General features: G+C 50.1%; 4 protein-coding genes and 4 non-coding genes across 8 annotated transcripts; 5 read left to right on the top strand and 3 right to left on the bottom strand.

The window, feature by feature from the left end:
* Positions 1–37: 37 nt before the first annotated feature.
* On the bottom strand, positions 38–2,796 carry SURF6 (surfeit 6). Its single transcript, XM_054393481.1, has 4 exons — positions 2,703–2,796; positions 2,066–2,284; positions 1,412–1,503; positions 38–850 (listed from the first exon to the last, which is right to left on the bottom strand). Exons 1-4 carry the CDS (start codon positions 2,794–2,796, stop codon positions 179–181), a joined length of 1,077 nt encoding a protein of 358 aa, XP_054249456.1. The 3' UTR covers positions 38–178.
* Positions 2,797–9,113: 6,317 nt separating this feature from the next.
* Positions 9,114–10,456, bottom strand: MED22 (mediator complex subunit 22). The gene is made up of 3 exons (XM_054393315.1): positions 10,334–10,456; positions 9,680–9,760; positions 9,114–9,366 (listed from the first exon to the last, which is right to left on the bottom strand). The coding sequence occupies exons 1-3, from the start codon at positions 10,454–10,456 to the stop codon at positions 9,148–9,150; spliced, it is 423 nt and encodes a 140-aa protein (XP_054249290.1). The 3' UTR covers positions 9,114–9,147.
* Positions 10,457–10,591: 135 nt separating this feature from the next.
* On the top strand, positions 10,592–15,043 carry RPL7A (ribosomal protein L7a). Its single transcript, XM_054393345.1, has 8 exons — positions 10,592–10,622; positions 11,210–11,330; positions 11,770–11,919; positions 12,895–13,035; positions 13,342–13,421; positions 13,787–13,917; positions 14,361–14,430; positions 14,889–15,043. The coding sequence occupies exons 1-8, from the start codon at positions 10,620–10,622 to the stop codon at positions 14,991–14,993; spliced, it is 801 nt and encodes a 266-aa protein (XP_054249320.1). The 5' UTR covers positions 10,592–10,619; the 3' UTR covers positions 14,994–15,043.
* Positions 11,622–11,694, top strand: LOC128976410 (small nucleolar RNA SNORD24). Its single transcript, XR_008489377.1, has one exon. It is a non-coding gene; the product is annotated as a small nucleolar RNA SNORD24 (small nucleolar RNA).
* On the top strand, positions 12,753–12,821 carry LOC128976411 (small nucleolar RNA SNORD24). Its single transcript, XR_008489378.1, has one exon. It is a non-coding gene; the product is annotated as a small nucleolar RNA SNORD24 (small nucleolar RNA).
* Positions 13,106–13,182, top strand: LOC128976409 (small nucleolar RNA SNORD36). Its single transcript, XR_008489376.1, has one exon. It is a non-coding gene; the product is annotated as a small nucleolar RNA SNORD36 (small nucleolar RNA).
* LOC128976403 (small nucleolar RNA SNORD36) lies at positions 13,614–13,686 on the top strand. The gene has a single exon (XR_008489370.1). It is a non-coding gene; the product is annotated as a small nucleolar RNA SNORD36 (small nucleolar RNA).
* A 610-nt stretch (positions 15,044–15,653) lies between the features above and the next one.
* On the bottom strand, positions 15,654–20,999 carry LOC128976285 (surfeit locus protein 1). The gene is made up of 9 exons (XM_054393469.1): positions 20,937–20,999; positions 19,970–20,051; positions 19,718–19,845; positions 19,297–19,379; positions 18,375–18,566; positions 17,632–17,704; positions 16,842–17,004; positions 16,347–16,428; positions 15,654–16,126 (listed from the first exon to the last, which is right to left on the bottom strand). Exons 1-9 carry the CDS (start codon positions 20,997–20,999, stop codon positions 16,060–16,062), a joined length of 933 nt encoding a protein of 310 aa, XP_054249444.1. The 3' UTR covers positions 15,654–16,059.
* Between the last annotated feature and the right edge of the window lie 41 nt (positions 21,000–21,040).

The raw sequence follows: 21,040 nt of genomic DNA, 5'->3' as shown, positions 1-21,040 counted from the left end.
TAGGAAATTTAATTAACAAACATACAAAAAGCTTTTTTTCATCATTAAGTTGGAATCCACAGCACTGGCTGCCCTACAGGCTGGTGCCTCTGGGCACAACCACTCTGTCCCAGTCCAGCACTGACTCCCCTACGCAGAGCTCCCAGACCCGGGCTCAGGACCGCTGTCCCCCAGGCACTCAGTTCAAACCAGCTTTTTTCAAGTCCTCTGGCAGAATCCTGCCCTTCTTCCGGGCCCTGGCTTTCTTCTTCTCAATCCGATCCTTCTTCTTCTTCTGGATGTTCTTGCGCCGCTTCTCCTGCCGCTGCTGCATCTTTTCCACCACTCTCTCTGTCCTCTTCTCCCACTGCCGCTGGCGCTGCGCCTTCCGCTTCTCCTTGCGCTTCAGGGCTTCCTTCAGACGCTCCTCGTTGTCACGGATCTTCACACCTTCTGCCTTGTAGAGGACATTTGTCCATTTCAGCTTCTTCTCCAGCTCCTCAGCTTTCTTCTGGTCCTTATCCTTGAGCTCATCCAGTTTATTTTTCCTAGTCTCCAGCCTGCTCAGCAGCTGCTTGTAGTTTTTGCCAGTCAGAGGAGTGATGTTGCCTTTCACTGCTTTCCTCTTCTCCTTCTTCTTCTGCACCTTGTTCAACTCATTCTCTGCATGGACTTCAACCTTGTTGAAGACAACCTCAGCTGTGCTCTCCTCCTTTTTGACTTCTGGCTCTGCTGGTACCTCCTCAGATTCTTTCTTCTCTGCTTTTGCCTTCATCTTCAACTCCTTCCTTCGGCGCTTCTTCCTCTCCCTCTCGTATTTCCTTCGCTTCCTCTTCTCCAGGATTGCAGGAGGTAGCTCTTTGGCATCATCCTAAAAAGGAGGGACACAAATTAGGAACCTTAAAGGGTTAATTCTTAGGAGGTCTTAGAGCACAAGTTCTATGAGGAGCAGCTGAGGGAACTGGGACTGTTTAGCCTGGAGAAAAGGAGGCTGAGGGGAGACCTTCTGGCTATCTACAATTGCCTGGAAGGAGGCTGGAGCCAGGTGGGGGTTGGTTTCTTTTCCCAAGGAACAAGTGATAGAACAAGAGGAAATGGCCTCCAAGTAGTGCCACAGGAGGTTTAGGTTGGGCATTAAGAAAAATTTCCTCCCAAAAGGGCTGTCAAGCCCTAGAACGAGCTGCCCAAGACAGTCCCCATCCCTAGAGGGGTTTCCAAAGCCATGGGGATGATGTGCTAAGGGACATGGTTTAGTGGTGACATAGCAGTGCTTGGTTAACAGTCGGACTTGATGATCTTCAAGGTCTTTTCCAGCCTAAACAATACTGTGATAAAGCAGAATTAAAAGTGGGATGTTCCCACATCCCTGGGTGGCTGGAGAGAGTTTATAGCGACAACCACACAGATGGACACACATTAAGGGTTTTCATACCTGTCCAGAAGCCTTTTTAATCTTCTCATGTAGCCTCTGACGCAGGAGATTCATTGCAGAAAAAGAGGTGGAGCCCAGTTGGCTTTTGCTCCCTGCAAGTGAGAGGGAGAAAATAGAGTCACAAGACAGCATTAGACAAAGAGAAGAACTTTCCATAGGCACAGGAAAAGTTCCAAGAATAGAATGGAAACATCTAAAAACCCCCCAGAGTCTCCATTTCATTGATTTCCTTAGAACTGCCTATTTTCTCTTTGTGTTATTGTTCAACATCACCATCCAGACTGGCCTGGCATGCCCTGGGGGTGCCCAACAAGCCATAAGCATAGAGCTGGTAGAAAAAAAGGGACACCAGGGACATCTCTTATTTGTGATCAGGCTTTTCAGATTGGGAAGCTGGACATGCACCTTGCATGGTAATTCCCAGAAGCAAGTCAACACACGTTAGAAGTCTGCAACCCAGTGGAATTGCTATTTCCAGAGCCACCCAGTGGTGATGTCACAAATGCATCTACACATCCAAAAGCTTTCAGGGCACATGGATCGAGCAAAGGTGTTTTCAATTGACTGAGCTCTTTCCAAACTTAAACACCTGTGAAGCAACTGAAAGCAGCCAGCTCAGTTCAGGTGACTGTAAGCAGACTATGGGACTCTCACCTATCTCCAAACTCTCATCTCTGCTCTGTTTAGCATTCTGTTTAGGAGATGATTTGCTGGCTTGAGGAGCTGTTTTCTGTTCTGGAGTAGGTTTACTGGTGTTGGAGACCACCTGTTTGACTGAAGATGCATTTGCCTTCTCAGGTTGCTTCCGGGATTTCTTTCTCTTCTTTTTTTGGGGCTGGCCACCAGCATCCTTGGGCTGGCCTGGTTTAGACACTAGAAAACAGTAAGAAAAATTGCACAAAATGGGACAACACCACAATCCTATTTCATAACATTCCCACCACCACAATCCCTCTTCATAACATTCAGTTATCATTGAGGACGAAACTCTCAGCATTATAACGGCACATCTCAATCTTCAAATCTTCTATAGCTTATTAAACAGACAAAACATGCCCGCACTGTGCTCCCCCATCCATTCACCAGAGGTACAAAGGGAATGAAGGCCACTGCCTCCCCGGGTACCAGCACAACGTGCAGACTGCGCTCAGGAATCCTAAATTTCAGCTGAGGCTTTTTCCTTATAACCAGCACCACGTAACTGCCCCGAGCCACGCACTACTGAGGCCAAGCCTGCCACAAAGCCCACACTCCCACAGACCGGCCAGGAGGGGACCAGCCGCCCTATTACCGAATTTCCTCTTCCGCGACTCCGGGGGCTGCTGCGTGCAGACCTTCCTCGCCAAGCCCTGCAGGTAGGAGTCCTGCGCGGCCAGGCTGGCCATCTCCGCCCCGAGCCGGCTCCCTCAGGGCGGACAAGCCGCAACGCCCCCGCCAGGTCCTAAGCGCTTCGTACGCTACTCGGGGCGCCAGGAGCGCTGCCTGCTCCCCGTGCGGCACTCCGGAAGTGACGATAAGCGGCGAGCAGGAAGTGACGTCAGCAGGCCGGGCAGAGAGTGGCACAGTGCGGCGAGCAGGAGCTAGCTGCAATGGAAGCCTGAGTGCTGCGACTACAGCTGAGCCACCTCAGCAGAGTGCCAGAGGTATAGCCACGGGCTCGACGCCGGAGCCCCCGCAAGCCTCGGGATGCTCCGAGCCTTCTCCGGAGCGAGCCGCCACCGCTGCCCCCCGGAAACACCCACGAATAGTACTCTGGTTCGCTGCTGCTGGGTTCGGCTCCTGTCTAGAAGTACCAAGCCGTTTTTAGGGAGGAGGAAACAGCTCTGTGGCTGTTCCCCGAGCAGTGCAGGAGGCTCTGGCGGGTATGATGATACTGATGGGTTCTGGGGCACAGGCAGGACCACGGGCCGGACCACGGGCCCTGCACAGCCATGGCTGCAAGGAGCAGGGTTGTCCCCAAACCGCTGTCCTAGTGCATTCTCATGCTCAATGTTGCTGTATTTTCACAGAGCTAGGGCTGAAAACACACACTTGAAAAATTATACAAAAGGGTTAGTTTTATTAAACCACCTAATTACAAAAAAAAAAAAAAAGTCAATGGAATGGAAGAAGAACTAAACCAAAACAGAGCAAAATTCACATCATAAGAGATGAAAAGTTACAGCAGAGCACTGGGGAAGATTAGTTCAGCTGCTGGGCAGCAGCCATGGCTCTGTGGTGTCAACACTGAGATGTTCTGACCATGCTCCAGTCCAACTCCAGCCCCAGCTTGGCTGGAGACATGGCAGAAGCACCACACAGGGAAAAAGCAGAAATTGCACCAAACTACTGAGCAGCCACCAAGCACCCAACATGCTGCTTCAGAAGGGGCTCTCAAAAGGAGCTGAGTATCACTCTCTGCTCCATACAGCCCAGTCAGCTCCAGCTTGACCAAACAACCAGCCAAAGTCAACACTGTGGTGGTGGTAGCTCAGGTGTGTTAATGGTTGGTGTGTGAACATTGGAGAAACAATCAGCTAAAAGCATCTTCCTGCTTCCATCTACAGCCTCAGCAAGTGGCACTGTCAATACCCTACTCTGACTCCTCAGCTGGCCCTTTCCTTTTCTCAAGGGGTAACAGCTCTTAGGGAAGGGTCTACCATCCTGCAACAAGTTCCAAGTTTGTAGAGCACTCTGACAGTACTCTGTACAAAAATACCACAAGGTTCTCACTTTAAAGCAGAACGGAGGTTGTCAGATGCCACCCTGAGAGAGCTTTAAAGCAGCCAGAATGCCAGTGAGTGTGGGAAGTGGGGAAAACACCCCCAAAAGCCTCACTATCCCCAAGATTTGGCTCAGGTTTATCCCAAACAAATTCAACACCGAACATTCCTGCATGGACTTGCAGAAATTCACATGGAAACAGAGTGGATTTCTACTGAACTCTACACATAACCATCAGGTTAAAGCAAACCTAACTCTACTTTGTTAGAACAATCAGCTTGCTATTTATACTTATCACTATCTCTTGAGGGAGAGGATTGCTTCTGGCAGTGTCCCAGGGGTGGAGGAAGCCCTGTGGCCATCCCGTGAGCAGAACCCTGCCAGCACAGCTCCAGTGCCTTCTCCCGACAGCAGGACACGCTCGCTCCTCATACAGCAGGTGGAAGACTTCCAGCAGGGCCAGGAGGAAGGCGCTGGGCAGGAGAGGATCCTCTTCAGGGGTGCTCTGGGGCGCCTGCCCCGTGCCCGTTGACGTGGGGGTGCGATGGGGTCGAGCTCTGGGAGGGAGCAATGCTGGGCTCTGCTGTGGCAGCTGCTAGAGGCATGGAGAGGCTCTCGGGGGACAGCGTGGCAAAGTCTTGTCTCCAGTAGGCTTCACACAGTGGAAGATCATTGCTGTCACACAGACTGTAGCTTTCCAGAACAAACAACCCCAGTAAGGAGAGACAGCAGGTGCCACAGGAAGAGGAGAGGGAAGGAAAGGGGTTGGGGGGGTGGGAAGCAAGACAGAAGCAAAGCATTAAGAAAATGGCAAAAAAACATTCATGGATGTAAGGTCTGAGATGACAAATTCCCCACAAGTCCTGTGACCTCTACAAGGGTTTGAACCCCATGGACCTGGTGAGGACACCAGGGGAGTTTCAGAGACAGAACTGTTGCTACAACTGAGGCTCAACTCTAACCCAGATGCTTTAGGTCCCTGGAAAGATCTGGGATAGTGCTGGCACCCCAAAGACAGGAGTTCTGCTCCTGATCAGAGTGAGCCAAGGACCTCAGCCAGAATTACTTAGATCACAACCTACATAAGGGAAAAAACCCCAGAAGTTCTACTCTAGATTTTGAAGCTAGCACAATGGTTTTAGGGCCTGCCCCTGCTGTGATAAAGAACAAACCCATCTGCACCCTTGCCCTTTCCATAAAGTGCTCCACAGAAAGTCTGGATCTTCTCCTGAAGCTTCCCAGCCTGATGATAAAGGTACTGATGGCTCCCACCACTGTCAGCAGAACCTGACCTAGCAATTCTCAAAGCAGCTTGGTAGATTTGACTGCTGTAGAGATGGATGAACCATCAGTGTGGGAAAGGGATGTTCCTAAACTGGCTCATCCTTGCCTGTGCTCTGGGGAAAACACCATAGGGAAGGACCAAAACTAAACAGGAAAAAAAAAAAAGATGGAAGAAACTGGAACAAAACCAAAACAAATTCCAAAGAGAGGAAGGAGCTGCACACACAAGAGACACCCAAGACAAAGTGAGTGCTATAGCAGAAAGCAGCTTGTGTTCAGAGTAAAACAAACCCAGTGGGTCCAGTGGTTTTGTTGTTGCAGCTTTATTTACATTTTTAGGGTAAGGACTTGAATAGATGCTCAGGGAAATATTTCAGAGTGTAGAAATACGAGACACTTCAAATTACACAAACATGGAACACGTTGAGATCTAACCCCACACTCAAGACAGCTCCTGTGATCTCACAGGAGGGAGCAAAGGAACACAAATGCCAGTTGGGGGTTTAGGATGAGAGAAGGCAAGCTGGGCTAAGGGTTACTGCCATGGGGAGCAAGCACACAAAGCACCAGTTGCAAGGAATTGCTTCTGAGCTCTTCTCTGGCAGCTGGTTTTGCAGGGGCATTGAGAAGACAACAGATACAGGAGTTATTTCTGAGGCTGGGAAGATCATCCCTTCCCTACAGTCCTCAACACAGTGGAGCTGAGTTCCATTAGCAAAGACCCTCAGGACACAACCTGAACTACAACTCCTTTTCTGGCAGTTTTAGCGTCAGGCCATGGGCTCCAAAGAAAACCTGGCCACAGTACCCACATCTTTGCAGGGGAGTTATTTCCCTGTGTCAGAAGCATAACCACTTCTGCTGCTGCCCCAGTTAGAACAGTTCCAGAAGTTTAAACTTTGCTACTCAGGTAACACTGCTCACATTCAGCATGAACAACTGCCCAGCTCACACCACCACTGCCCACCCTGCTGCTCCATCCTTTGAGAGTTTCTCAGTGTGAGGAAGAGGCTTCACTACTCCCTCTCAGGGCACACAGGTAGGTCTGCACACAAAGGAGCAGCGCTAGAAAACTCCCTGAGCACAGAGACCAAAAGCAAAGACTCCTTCAGAACAATCTCCTCAGCTTTGGTTTCAAGAACCTGATTTCAGGTCTCACCAAACTCCCAGGTACACACAAGAAGCCTCCCAATGAAGCCTTGACCCTACAAGTGAGGGATATCCCATCAGCTACTCAGGGCATGTGTGACAGTGACACAGGGACAAATCCTGGGCAGGAGACTCTCCCCTCCACAGGCTTTTCCAGCCCTTGGGAGCAATGCAGAGGGACCAGCCAGGCTCTGCAGCACCTGGAGCTGTGCTGCTGCAGGGAGCTCAGTTTTCACAGCCTTTTCTGGAGGGACAACCTAAAATAAACCAAGCAGGGACCTTCAGGGAAACTGGAGTGTGGGAGAGCAGTGTGGCATGGTGTGGAACCCACGTCCTAGCCTCAGAGGGCTGCACACCTCTTTTTATTTATATAGATTTATTTAATAATCTCATGGGATCAAGCCCCAGTTGGTGCAGAGAGGCAGCCCCACTTGGGCTCCCAGGACTGCCCAGAATTATTATTATTTTTTTAAACCAGCTACTGCATTTAGAGCCACTTAAACACAATTAGCACTCTGTGACATAACAAATTCTTTTTTTTTTTCCCCACAACCAAACTTCATTAAAAAATACCTCAGTACTCTGAATTATAAAAGAGCTATGAATAAATCACTGCTTCTGTATTTACACAAACACAATTTTCTTTGGTGCAGAAAAAGAGGAAAGAGCACAGGGAGGGAGCAAAAGTGCTAAAGGCAAAGGACCCAGTGCTACATGGTAACAGGTTTCAGTGGAGGGATCAGAGCTCTGTAGAGCTGTGAAGTGTCCTCACCTTGTGACCACCCTCAGAAGAAAGAACACCAAAGCAAATCCATTTGGTACATGGCAACATTTGTGCTTATGTGTTCTTAGATGGCAGTCCTGTGACAAAGCTGCTTTAGAATTGTTTAGGTTGGAAAAGATCTTTCAGATCAAGTCCAACCATCAACACAGCACTGCTAGGTCTCCACTAAACCATGTCTCTCAGCATCACATCTACCACGGCTTTTCAATCCCTCTAGCACTGGGGACTCCACCACTGCCCTGGGCAGCCTGTTCCAGGGCTTCGTAACTTTTTCAGGGAAGAAATTTTTCCTATGTCCAAACTAAACCTCCTCTGGTGCAACTTGAGGCAGTTTCCTCTTGTCCTATGACTTGTTCCTCGGGAGAAGAGCCTGACCCCCACCTGGCTGCAACCTTCTTTCAGGAGGCATCCCACCCAACCTACTCGACATGGCATCTGGTGCCAGGCAGGTGAACAGACCACACCAGCATGGTCAGAACACCCCCCCAGTCCAGAAGTTAAAGCTACTGCCACCACTGTGTGTCAATCTGGTGACAGCATGAGAAGCACACCTGGCACATATGAGGCACTACCATCCCACGCAGCATCACTCTGCATCTGCTCACTGCTCTGCTATGTGCAGTCTGTGGAGCCATCACAGCCCTGACCTGCCAGGGCCTGGAATGGTGCTGGGCTTTGTGATTGTCACTCTTCATTTCTAAGCTGTTTCTAGGATCCCTTCCCACCCTCCAAAAACTAAGTAAAGTCTGAAAAACATCTCCAAACTTCTACCTCTAATGTTCTAACGTTATAGCAGTTCCTCAACTAAGTTATATCAATATCTTTTTACTCTTAAAATACAGATTATTACTCATACACGATGGCCTGACTTCCAAAGATCCTGAGCAATCAGGGGTTTAGCTGACAGCCAGGATCAGAGGGAGGCAGCATTTTTAGAAGAGAAAGGCAAAAGTAGAAACCCTGGTCATTAAAACTTTAAGATTTTGAAAAGTTAAGAAAGGTTTTGGTTAGAAGTCACAGCGTTATGGCACTGACTTCATTTAGCTTGGGCAATGCAGCCAAAATCATCAGGTTCTCTTCTGTTTTCTCCTGCTTTCATTGTCTGCATCATCAAGAAGTGCAGGAGTGCAGAGCAGGAAATAAAAAAAAAAAAGTGTCTGAATTCTCTACAGCCTCTTTCCTTAGTGTCTTTTTAAAAGATTAAAAACCCCACAAACAGGTCTGTATGAAGTAATTAGTCCATAGAAAATCCTATCACAATAAACCTGAGCAAGGCTTTTCTGCTTATTTCAAAATTGACCCCAGGCACAGAACTCCTGGCAGCTGAGGGCAGGGGGTGACAAGGGAAAAGGCACAACTGTGGAACCAGGTCACTTGTGAAAGAACTCACCATGAAGACACGGTGATCTCAGCTAACAGGAGGATCCAGCCAAGCTCAATCTCTCCAGGGAGAGAAAGAGAGAGGCTCCTCCAGAGGGATACTCAGCCTGAAGCTTACACCCTAAGAAAATTCATCTCTTTTTTACAATGAAGCCAAAACAAATTATCTGTCAAATCCAGCAAAAGCAGGAACCTAGAACTGGATGCTATGAACACCTCCTTCACCATGACCATGACATTTATACCCTGTAGTGTATCTACAAGAGAAAAAAAAAAAAGGCAGTTGCTTTAGCTGCAGAAAAAGAGTTTGACCTAATTAAAAACAGGAATGAAACTTTGTTTGAAGCATTCTCAGGACCTCTATTCTAAAGACTACTTTTTTGTCTGGACTAACTACCCCAAAAGGGCTGGAGTCCTAAGGCAGAAGTCCACTGCCCTATTTGTACCTGGAAGAGTAATATTCTTCTTCTAGCTCGTAGAGGTCAATGGAGATCTCATCCCGCAGGGCAATCAACTTCTTGTCACATTCCTCCTGCAAGCTTCTCAGCTGCTGGTTGCGTTGGTTGATAGCTTCATTCACAGAGGGGAAATCATTCAGGATCAAGAACTGCTTCAGGTCAGACACAAGTTTCATCAGGGACTCACCAGCTCGAACCTTGTAACAGGGAGGAAAAAAAATCCCAAAGCATGTGGTACATGAGAACAATGCTTGCTCCAGTTCCAAACCAACATCTCCCAAAGCTGCTCTTTCAGTCCAAGCTTTGAATGAAGTAAAATCTCCCCCATTAGATGAGGATTCTGACAAAGCCTGCTGCTGACAAGCCAGTTTACCCATGCTTTCCCAGCCACCCCAAAAATCAGCATCGGTCCTTGTGAGGATTATAAAGGCTGCCCTAGGTGCAATAATGAACCCAACAGCTCCTGAAGGATGTGCTGCCCACTGATCTGAACAGCAAAGTGCTACTCACGATGTTTGCAGCTCTGACATGCATCTCATAGTTATCTTGTTCACCCTGGGTTGCTCGAGAGACTTGAGTTTCATCCTCAATCTAAAGAGGAAAAGTAAAAAAATCCACCTTTACATACTAGAATCCTGACATATGATTACTACATCGCATTTCAGTTCATTCCACACGTGGCATCACTGAGTGGTCTCTGAACTCTATGGCACCTGAATATCATCCTTGCTCCCCTCCTGTCTTGCTTCTGGGGTTCCCTCCCATTCGGCAACATGGCTCGGGGCGGAGGCAGGGAGGCCTGCAGCAGCCGGAGAGACCTAACTGCAGCCCATCCTGGGGAAGGACCCCTCTTCTGTCAGGGCTGCTCTCGGGGGAACCAGGAGAAGGGTTCCCACGCTGTACCCCTTAGGGCCTCGCCGTCCCCTCAGGGGTCCTGCCCTCTTCTCAGCACCCATAATCTCTTCTCAGGCCTCCCAGTCTCTCCGCAAAGTTACTCCCCGGGGAAAGCTCTATCCCCTCCCCTCACGGTCTCTGCTCTCCCCCAGGACCCTGCCCTCTTCTCAAGGACCCCCGGAGTAAAGCCGTTCCTCTCCCCTCAGGAGCCCAGACGCTCCCAAGGATACAGCCCGCTCCCCTCAGAGCTCAGCCATGATCCAGCCCCACCTTGGCTGTTTTAATGATCTCGGTGAAGTTGTCCATGATGGACTTGACGTCATCCTTAAGGCGCTTGTTGTAGGACTGCAGCAAGGTCTCTTTGCTCTGCGGCAGAACCCTCTGCTGCGCCATGGCGACCACCGCCTTCCCGCCTCTGCCGCTCCTCACCTCGGCCCCGCCCCCGTCCCGCCCCGCCCCGCCCCGCCCCGCCCCGCCGCTATCTTCTCGCGAGAGGTAGTGTCCCGTAGATATTTCCCAGCATGCAGCGCTCCGCCTTTCTCTTCCTGAATCCAAGATGGTGAGTAACGCCGGCGGCGGAGGGAACGGGGGTTATGCTCATCCATCGCCATCCGCCCTCATCGCTGGGCCGCGGTTGTGCCGGTCGGGCCCCGCGGGTGCTCAGTAGTTTGGGGACGTGGCGGGGCTGTGTTTCGTGCCCGCTTCGCGGTGATCGCCGAAGGGAGGCTGGGGCTGGGCCTGGGCCTGCCCACCCGCAGCAAGGCGGCCACGCAGTGCGGCGCTGTCCGGCGTGGGGTGCTGGGAGCGGGGCAGCCCGGCCGCGCCGCAGCGTGGTTCCCGGTGTAGGGCTGTGCCCAGGCCGGGCTCGGTGGCCGGTAACCTGCGGTGGGGGTGGCTCGGTGCTGGAGAACGCGGGGACGGAGAGTCCCAGTCGCTCCTTGGGTAGTTGCCGCCTGGCGGGGGAGAGCAGCACGCTGTTTTAGCCGGTGTCCCGCTCGGGAAGGTTCATAAACACTTAGAGGATTTTGTCATCACTACAAGAGCAGAGCCGGGCTGGAGAAATGTTTCCCAGACGCACTTGAAAATGCTTTTAAGTACACAGGTATTTGAAGCAGAAGATTAAGTGTCTGCTTGTCTTTCTTACAGCCGAAAGGCAAGAAGGCAAAGGGCAAGAAGGTGGCACCGGCCCCTGCTGTAGTCAAGAAGCAGGAGGCCAAGAAGGTTGTCAATCCGCTCTTCGAGAAGAGGCCCAAGAACTTTGGCATCGGTGAGTAAGAGGATATTTGGGCTACTGGCTTCAGGGGTTTTGTTTTCAGGACAGACATTTAATCTTAACCAGAAACAATTAAGATGGAGAGAGCAATGAAGGCATTTGCCTTGTTGCCTGCATTTGTGAGCTGCCCTTCACTAAGTGTCTGAAGGTGGCTGTGGACAATGGGTTGAATTTTTCCACCTGAGAAAGATTCCTTCTGTGATTCTGTTGGGATGAATCTTCCCTTTCTGACCGTGGTTGGGATACAGATCCATCCCCTTCTGTGGCTCCCTTTTCCATGTGATGTGCAGATGATGTGAAAGAATATTTGCTATCTGAGCAGTGATGCTGACACATCACCACCAAGATCGCTGATGCACCTCCATGCCTCTTTCCCAAAGCTGTTTTCTCTGGGGGTTTGGGAGAGTTTTGGGTTAACAGGCCGTGTTTTTAGGACAGGATATCCAGCCCAAGCGAGACCTCACCCGCTTTGTGAAATGGCCTCGCTACATCAGGCTGCAGCGCCAGAGGTCCATTCTCTACAAACGCCTCAAGGTTCCTCCTGCCATTAACCAGTTCACTCAAGCTTTGGATCGCCAGACAGGTAAGGATGAGCCCACAAAGCTCCCCTGGGATGCATGTTCCATGGGATACTCCTCAGAGAAGAGGGAAGTAACCAAAACAAGACTCATGAAGGCAAGCTTCTTTGGAAGTAACTGGGGTGATGGCAGCAGCAAGCTGCTGGCTGAATTTGGTGGCTTAAGTCTTGATAGCTGCCGTGTATCCTGAAAAGGGAATAGAATATGCCAGAGCTCCCACTTAACTACCCAAACCCAGGGTTTTCTTAGCTGTGTGCATCCCTCAGAGTCCATTTCTCAGCTTGGTGGAGAACCACACAGGGTTCTTCTAACTGTGTAAACTGTGAGGGTGCTGGAGGCTTGGAGCAAGCTGCTTAGAGAGGTTGTAAAGCCGCCTTCTCTGAAGAGATTCCAAACCCACTTGGGCACTGTGATCCTGGGCAGGTGACTGTGGGTGGCCCTGCTTTAGCAGAGAGGTTAGACAGGATCATCTCCAGAGGTCCCTTCCAACCCCCCACCACGTTGGGATTCTGGGAGTGTGTGGCTTTTAGGGGGAGAGCAGCATCCTACAGGCTGACATCAAAACAGGGTAAGAAGGGATTTCAGGTCAGGGTCTCCTGTGAAGGAGCAAATAGCCTTTTCCAGGTGTATACAAGAGACTTCCCACCTGTGTAGAGCCACTCCCTTGGAAGATGTTGCCAAACCTGTTGCTTGCTTTAGAGGAGAAAGCACAGCACCTTTAACTGTAATGGCTGAGGGGGTCCCTGGGCATGTTCTCACCCAGTAAAGGAGCTCTCTCTGTCCATGGAGGTCCTTGCACAAGTAAATGAGGGCTCCAGAGGCCTCTGCTCTTGCATTGTGCAGATGATGTTGACTTTTTGCTGTCTGAATACACTTGATGACAACAACCACCAAGATCGCTGATGCACTGCAGGCTCAAAGCAATGCCTAGGCTTTTTTCAGGTCATGCAGGTAACTAATGAGCAGATGTTCTTTTGCAGCTACACAGCTTCTGAAGCTGGCACACAAATACAGGCCAGAAAATAAACAAGAGAAGAAGCAGAGGCTGCTGGCTCGTGCTGAACAGAAAGCTGCAGGGAAGGGAGATGCTCCGACCAAGCGTCCACCAGTGCTCCGAGCAGGTAACTGTGTCCATGGCCTTTGGCTGCTGGTGTGCATGGGAGAAAGAGAACTGATGGAGTGGACAAGCTATTGCAATGATGTATGAATTTCTTCACCTGAGCTCAAAGTGAAGAGCAAAACAGACGAGCTTTTTAACCCTGAGCTTTAGCAGATTGTCCATAGAGGATTTTTTCTTCCTGCTGAGTGGATGTGAAAGGTTTTCACAGCTTTCATAACAGGTCTGTGGCTGTGGAGTCTGAGCTGGTTGTGTGAGCTCTGCAAATGGACTGAGTGGAATCAGAGCTTACCTACACTTTGTTTTCCAGGTATTAACAGTGTCACAACTCTGGTAGAGAACAAGAAAGCTCAGCTTGTGGTTATTGCCCATGATGTGGACCCCATTGAGGTAAGAATGCTAAGTGGTGTCCGTTACGGGCTGCCTGGGTAACTTCAGCTGAGGTCAGAACTGGTTTTGGGCTGAAAATGCATTGTAGGACAAAGTGATTGCATGAAAAGAGAGTGCTTGAGAGGCACTGACCAGAACTGGAACACTTCTGCATGTTCACAGTTGCCCTGGCATTACACTGAGGCTTGGCCCTTGCAATGATGGATGAATTTCTTCACCTGACTCAACAGTGAAGAGCAAAACGAGCTTTTTAACACTGAGCAATTGCCACAGCCCAGGCTGAGTTGAGCAAAATTTTTCCCCTCAGTTACTCAGCATGAAGAACACAACACTGTTCTTACCCAGCACACTGCCTCTCTTTCCAGCTGGTGGTGTTTCTGCCTGCTCTGTGCCGCAAGATGGGGGTGCCCTACTGCATCATCAAGGGCAAAGCCAGGCTGGGCCGACTGGTCCACAGGAAGACCTGCACCTCTGTGGCCTTCACTCAGGTTAACCCGTAAGTACTTGGGGTGGGGGAGGAGAAAGCAAACTGCTCATAAGCACAGAAGGGGGTGCCAAGAAGAAGGCTCTTTACAGTGGTGTCCTGTGATAGCACAAGGAGCAATGGATACAAACTAGAACCCAGGAGGTTTCATGTGAACAGGAGGAGAAACTTCTTTGGAGCCCTGGGGCAGGCTGCTGAGAGAGGTTGTGGAGTCTCCTTCTCTGGAATCTTCCAAGCCCCATCTGCATGTGTTTGTGTAACCTGCCCTAGGTGATCCTGCTTTGGCAAGGGGGTGTTGGACTCCAGCGGTCCCTTCCAACACCTACCATTTCATGATGGTTAGGCTTAACCTTGAAAATCTCATTGCCACTGTGACCTCTCAGATCCTGAGGCCAAAAAGATTTATGGACAAAGTTAAATTAAGGGTCTGAAGGAAATAAATCTATCCCCAACAGGGAGGATAAGGGAGCCCTTGCAAAGCTGGTGGAGGCTGTGAAGACCAACTACAATGACAGATACGATGAGGTAAGATTCTCTGCCTCTGACCTTGTCTTCCAGAGCTTCTTGGTGAGATGTGAATTATCTCAGACAGAGTGGCAGCAGCTTCAAGCCTGCTGGGGCTGCTGTATCTTGATTTGCTTACAAAGTATGCAGAGTGTTAACCTGAGGTTGGGTCAAATGTGGACTCTCTCATTGAGTTACAAGTAAATGGCACTACCACAGGAGTAGGATTGTAGAGGGCAACAGCTTCTGCTAGGCTCAACTCCATCTCTCACAACCAGAAGTTATGGGATGGCTGAATCCAGCACCATGTGAAGATTTTAAACTTCTCTGTGCTGTCCTGAAACGCAGCTCACTGCTTGACATGTGGGAGACTTCTAGCTGAGGGAGCTCTTCCCCTTGTCCAGAAAGGAGCAAGTTGCCTAAGTGCCATGGTCAGGGGCTGGCTGAAGGCCCTCACAGCTGTCCTTGCTTCTTTGCAGATCCGTCGTCACTGGGGCGGGAACGTTCTGGGGCCCAAATCCGTGGCTCGCATTGCCAAGCTGGAGAAAGCCAAGGCTAAAGAACTGGCTACTAAGTTGGGCTGAAGATGTGTACTGGAGTGCCACCATCTTTCTGTACATAAAGAGAATTAACCCCCCAGAGTGTTTGTTTCAGTGGTCTGTTCATGGGAGTGCTCCATACTAGCGTTGCTGCTTTACCTGGAAACCCTGCCCTTAACTGCTGGTTGGTCCTACCTGGTGATTCCTTTCTGAACAGCCAGCCCATCCACTGCTGTTGCGTGATCACAGAGCTGCCTGGCCAAGGCTAAGCCTGGCTTTTGGCCTAGCTTGGCTATGCAAATCTCTCTCAGTTGGGAGTGGCTCTAGATCATTTCCACTAGTGGTCAGAGGTGGTTAGTGTGGGTTTTCCAGGGAGTTTCTACCCTTCACCAGCTTAACAAGGCAGGGTCTTGCTATGAGGAAGTCTGTAATGCCTCTTCTAGGGCAAGACTGGTCAGAGAAGGCAAGGCTGAAGTTGTAGGGGAAGAACCTAGACCTTTCCTCTTCCTTGCGACTGTCCTCAGGCATTGTAGGAGGCTTCCAAGCTGGACAATAGCTACTTGGCTCTGCCAGCCCCCACTGAGCAGTTGCACAGCCCTAGGCTCCCCTCCTCAGCTAGACCTGAGTCCCCACAGGCTTCCTGAATTTGGATCTGTTCTTGAAGATACAAGATGCACAATGCAAGTCACAAGGCAGCACCTCTACACGCTCTTTATTCTGCTGCAATTGCTGGGAAACGTTCCTGACTTCAGGAATGACTGCTTGGTGCAGAGAAACTTTGCTTCACAAAATCCCTGCCTCTCTTCAGCAAAATAGAGCAGTGAAGAAGTAAAAACCACCATAAAAAAATGCATCCTTGAGCTTTCCAGTGCAGCTGCCTCATGCTGTAGTCTCTCAGCAGCCACTCAGTTCTGAACTTCAGCACTTCAAGGCTGCAGCCAGAACCTCATTGGAAGGAGCTGAGCCTGCACCAATGTGAAGTCTCTTTGCACCTTGATGGCTGCACATCTTGCCCCAAAACTGGGTGCTTCAGCTGCTCAGGGTTGGTCAGGCTGCTGTCTTCTACAAAGCCTGCAAGATGTCTGCAGTGCAGAAGTGCTCAGCCCTTCCCTCACCGAGGGATCTTCTGTATAAATTTTCTGTACCACAAGAATGAAGTTGCAGCACATAAACCATACCTATGAAAGAGAAAGAGGCCACACATGACACCACTTGGGACAGACTGGGCTTCCCCACCTCAGCTGGGGTGCAACAAACCACAGTTCTTAAACCATTCTGCACATGTTAGAGTGGAACAAGGCTTTTGTAGTGTAAGAGCTCAGCCAGTCACAAGGACACCAGGCAAAGCTTTACACTCAAACATGGAGGAACCCTATCCAGCACTGGCTGGGCACTTACCAGGTGATGATGTACTGCATGTGCTCATTCCTCAGGCTCACTCTTGTCTGGCCCCCAATAGGCCCCCCTGGGACTGTGCTTCCTACAACACAGAATTAAATGGAGTCTGTACAGTGCAGAAGCTGCCCTGGGAGTGAGAGGTGGGCACCAGTGTGGGTATCCTGCTCCTCCTCAGGCAGTGGTGTGCCCAAGTTGCCAGAGCTGGGGAGCTGGTGGCCCTACAGCAAGGGGCTGGTTGTGCTCAAGGCATCCAACACCACCTGCACCTCCAGTGCTCCCAGTGCTGGCTGCCCATCACCTTCACACAGCAGACCTAGCAGAGTACTCAAAAGAAAGATGAGATTCCTTGTTGGACTTGACCTTAAAGGCCTTTTCCAACTTAAATGATTCTAGGACTCTACTGTTCCAAGTGCCCAGGGGAAGTAAATAACTGAAGGGAAAGAAGGGGGAGACCAGTGTGAAGAGGACATGGGGCTGGGCTGCTCTGTGACTTACTGAAATCTGCATCAATGAAGATAGGCTCAGCTCCTGTCACCTTGGCCATGGCCTCCAGGTCACGGTAGTGCCAGCGGTTCCTCTCCAGGTTATTTTCAGGCACAAAAGGTTTCCTTTTCTCTGATAACCTCACCACCCCAGTGAGCTCAATTTCATCTTCAATCTGAAGAGAAGGGCAGAGGAGTTAAAAAGGATTCAAGGTTTGTAAAATTTTCCTGAAAGTGGTCAGGGATTAGAACAGGCTGCCCAGGGAGGTGATGGAGTCCCCATCCCTGGAGGTGTTCAAGAAATCTGTGGCCATGGTGGTGTTGGGTTGATGGTTGGACTCAATCATCTTAGAGGGCTTTTCCTAACACAAAACGATTCTATCATTCCTGCATCCCAACAGAACAACTTGTAAAGTAACTGCAGATAACTGAGTTGGCACTTTGGGACATAGTTTAATGGCCATGGTGGTCTTAGGTCTAGTTGGACTCAAGGATCTCAGAGGGCTTTTCCAACCTGAACAATTCTATGATTCTGGTCCTGGTAGAAGAATAGGGAATTTGTGGGGTCTGGTTATACATCAAGTGGTCATGCCCTGCTGTGGGCAGTGCTGTTACACAGCAGGGGAAGCAGGAGATCAAGAGCAGCTCCTCGTTTGTGCAAAACATTATTTACTTAACAAAACACAAAGAAAATGTTTGCAAACACCTTGAAGTGACCTCTGCCTTTTGGGTTTGACATGGTGCCTCTGGGCAATGCCAGGGCAGAAAGTGATGCACAGCATTCCCTGTACCCCACTCCTCACCTGTCCCTTCAGCCTGGTCTCTGGCTTCAGTTTCTTTTTGGGCACAAACCCTCGGTTGACTAAAATGGTGACCCTAGAGTTAGAGAGAGAAGTGTGGCTCATGAGTGGAAGGAAATGCCAATGAAAGAAACAACCTCTGTCTGGTGCTGCTTTTCTATCTGAGGGTACCTTACAGTAGAATTTAAATGCAACTTCAAATCAACCCTTAGTGACCTAACAGACTGAAAGGTACCTGAGAGGGAGCAATGGTCAGAGGGCTGCAGCACCTCTCCTACAAAGACAGGCTGAAAGAGTTGGGATTATTCAGCCTAGAGAAGAGAAGGCTCCAGGGAGACCTTAGAGCTGCATTTCAGTATCTGAAAGGGACCTACAGGAAGGCTGGGGAGAGGCTGTATAGAAGTGCTTGTAGCTGTAGGGTGAGGGGAAATGGTTTGAAACTAGTGCAAGGTGGATTTAGACAGGACTTTAGGAGAAGCTCTTCACAATGAGGATGGTGAAATACTGGAACAAGTTGCCCAAAGATGAGGTTGAGGCCCCATCCCTGGAGACATTCAAGGTCAAACTTGATGGGGCTTTGAGCAACCTGATCTAGCAGGAGAAACCCCTGCAGCTTTGACCCTTCCAGGGTCCCTTCCAACCCAATGCTTTCTGTGATTCTGTGACTTCTCCAAACCCAACCACCACTGCTCAGCTGAACACCAGGAGAGAGTTCCTCACACAACCCCCAGCCCTGAGTGACTGACCCCAGCTCTGTGCAGTAGAAGGGAGTGATGACATTGGCTCCATTCTCTGGGTGGGACATGAGCCTCCCTGCTTCTCTGGCCTCTTGCTCGGGCTCCACGAGTGACCGTGGCAAGATGTAGAGCTCCTTGGAGTGGTCAAAGTGCCCTCGGACCTTCACAGGCCTGTACTCCAGCTCCTTCAGCTCCATGGGGCTGTGTGGGACAAGATGAAAGCAAAATCAGGGCTGCAATAGGCAGATCCAATGAAGGATTTTATCGTGGGATTCTCCTGTTCCCCAGTGGCTCACTCCAGGGCCAGCTGGCAAACAGAAGACAAACAAACTTCTCATGGCATAAGCAGCTAGATTACTATGTTGTTACTTGTCACAGTCAATTTGGATGATCAGGAGTATCCAGAGTTCTTTTCCCTGGTACCTGTGACCCACTTCAGTGCAGGTGATCTGAAGGATACTCTGCAGGTGCCTCCAGCCAACAGGAAGCGTTTCCTTCCCATCCCAGACCTTGAAATCAAACAACTGAACCATTCTGACAGTTGTGCCATGTGGCCAAGGGACCTTAAAAATCCAACTTGGGACAGGGCCTGCTATTGATGCCGGAATAATTCCTCTAGGACATCACAGACACCAACCACCAAGTCCTCCTTCTTCAGGAGGATTACATATGAACTACAGACTGACCAGAGTCAGCCTTTCTACATGCATTTAGAATATCCCACAAGGGAATGTTCATTCATTCCTTCACTGCAAATAAGAAATTTAACAGAATTTACCCAATTTGCCTGCACATCCCAATTCCTATCACATTCCTTCGTTTTCATCCAGTTTCATTTAGCAAAAGCTCATCAGTGCAGGGATCAGATATCTGTACCTCCCCAGCATGCTGCCAGTGCTCTGTAGACAATAAACTCTCTCATTGTCCTTACTCTAATGTCAGAGGGATGGGCTCTGATGAAATTCTTGATGTCAGTTGTGCAATCAAATCTAATTTCCACTTCCGTCGCTGAACCTGAAAGGACACAAACACAAAAGTGATTCTTTGTGGTAGAACAAAGCAACAGCATAACCCCAGCAAGGCTTAAAATCTTTGTCCTAAGCCCATCCTCAGACCTGGCCTAAAACAGGGTAATGATTTGGCATCTGGAAGTGAAGGCTACTGACTTTGAGGCAATATTGATACTGAAATAAAAAGGTAAGAAATCAGAATCCTTTAAAGACTTACAAATGGACACTTGGCATACAGAAGCATAAAGTAACAGCAGAACTTTACCTCAAGTGTGATTTGAACTCAAACAGTCAGAGATGGGAAAGCCTGACAGCCCTCTTGAAAACATGAGATATTGGTACCTGCCATGTGCCCAGGCAGAATGCAGTCAGAGGGACCAGGAAAAGGCCCCATTTCAGCAAGGTGTCCTCTCCAGATGCATCAGCAGCTGTTGTAGAACTTCTTGGTCTGCAGAACCTCAAACAAACATCTAGAGAAACACAGAGTACAGAATAAGATTTCTACAGGAGAGGAGAAGCCAAATTCCTACAGGAAATGGCACCTCTTGGGATAAGGTTGAAAGAGGGCAGAAACCCAAGCAAATCTTTCCTTACCTTTAGCCTGCTGGACCAGACCAGAACTTCCTTTATTTAGGGGATATCCAAAAAATGTTCTTCTGATCAAGCACTGTGATACCTACATGAAACAACAAAGAACCTTTATAGTGTCTCTGCTTTGCAAAGTTTAAAGATGGCAGCAGTTGCCTCGATGGTTGCATGAAATTTTGTTTCCCCATTGATTTAAGTCTCACCTGAGCAACTGCCTGTGAAACACAATGGGTTAGGTTATGAATTAAAAAAAAACAAACAACAAAACAACTCAGATCAAATTCCAGTTGCTGACTACAGCACAACAAATGATCTTTCCCATCCACACACCATCTTAATTTCTTCTTGAAGTAAAATGCCAGCCCAGCACCTGCCCTTCCTGCTCCCTCCCCTTCAGCCACACCGGAGCAGCCCAAGCACAGACTTATGGCCTCTTTGCCACCGATTTCTTTCACATTTTGCATCGCTTTGCCCCGTGCAGTGAAACCGGTCCCTACGCTGCGACGCGGGGGTGTCACCGACACACCGCAGCCAAAACCCGGGGCACGGTTACGGAAGGGCGGCGGATGGGAAAACCTGGCCGGGCACAGCCGAGCACCGAGGTGAACGGGCCTCGGAGAGCAGCGGGGCCTTACACCCTCAGCGCGGGGCTGGACACTCTCCCGCTTCCCTCAGACCTCACCCGGCCCTTCTTCCCCTTCCCTCCGCCCGGGCCTGGCCCAGCTCCGCTCCCTTTAGCCCAGCTCCGCTCCCTTTAGCCCAGCTCCGACCTCTCTTCTGCTCCCCTCAGCCCGGGCCTGGCCCAGCTCCGCTCCCTTTAGCCCAGCTCCAACCTCTCTTCTGCTCCCCTCAGCCTGGGCCTGGCCCGACCCCGCTTGCCTCAGCTTGGGTCCGACCACTCTCCGCTTCCCTCTGCCTTTTCCCGCTCCCCTCAGCCCTGTCCCGGTCCAGCCCCACTCCCCTCAGCCCTCACCCGGCCTCGCCGCTCCTGCAACAGCCTCGACCCCGCTCGCAGCAACAGCCTCCCCACCGCCATAGCAACGCCGCCACCTTTCCCGGCTCCGCCAGGCCGCCTCC

The sequence above is a fragment of the Indicator indicator genome, chromosome 28, assembly GCF_027791375.1.
Source record: "Indicator indicator isolate 239-I01 chromosome 28, UM_Iind_1.1, whole genome shotgun sequence".
NCBI classification, from domain to species: Eukaryota; Metazoa; Chordata; class Aves; order Piciformes; family Indicatoridae; genus Indicator; species Indicator indicator.
This window is presented reverse-complemented; position numbering and strand designations above follow the sequence as displayed.

Excerpts from the sequence above, each read along its gene's own strand:
- MED22 (XM_054393315.1), bottom strand. The coding sequence starts at position 10,456 with ATGGCGCAGCAGAGGGTTCTGCCGCAGAGCAAAGAGACCTTGCTGCAG. Across the intron at positions 9,761-10,333 it reads AGATCATTAAAACAGCCAAG|ATTGAGGATGAAACTCAAGT; the intron begins GTGGGGCTGGAT and ends TTTCCTCTTTAG. Across the intron at positions 9,367-9,679 it reads ATGTCAGAGCTGCAAACATC|GTTCGAGCTGGTGAGTCCCT; the intron begins GTGAGTAGCACT and ends CCCTGTTACAAG.
- LOC128976285 (XM_054393469.1), bottom strand. The coding sequence starts at position 20,999 with ATGGCGGTGGGGAGGCTGTTGCTGCGAGCGGGGTCGAGGCTGTTGCAG. Across the intron at positions 20,052-20,936 it reads TGCAGGAGCGGCGAGGCCGG|GTATCACAGTGCTTGATCAG; the intron begins GTGAGGGCTGAG and ends TGTTTCATGTAG. Across the intron at positions 17,705-18,374 it reads TTCTACTGCACAGAGCTGGG|GGTCACCATTTTAGTCAACC; the intron begins GTCAGTCACTCA and ends CTCTAACTCTAG.
- RPL7A (XM_054393345.1), top strand. Across the intron at positions 11,920-12,894 it reads AGCTTTGGATCGCCAGACAG|CTACACAGCTTCTGAAGCTG; the intron begins GTAAGGATGAGC and ends GTTCTTTTGCAG. Across the intron at positions 14,431-14,888 it reads ACAATGACAGATACGATGAG|ATCCGTCGTCACTGGGGCGG; the intron begins GTAAGATTCTCT and ends GCTTCTTTGCAG.
- SURF6 (XM_054393481.1), bottom strand. The coding sequence starts at position 2,796 with ATGGCCAGCCTGGCCGCGCAGGACTCCTACCTGCAGGGCTTGGCGAGG. Across the intron at positions 2,285-2,702 it reads GTCGCGGAAGAGGAAATTCG|TGTCTAAACCAGGCCAGCCC; the intron begins GTAATAGGGCGG and ends ACTGTTTTCTAG. Across the intron at positions 1,504-2,065 it reads AGATGAGAGTTTGGAGATAG|GGAGCAAAAGCCAACTGGGC; the intron begins GTGAGAGTCCCA and ends TCTCACTTGCAG.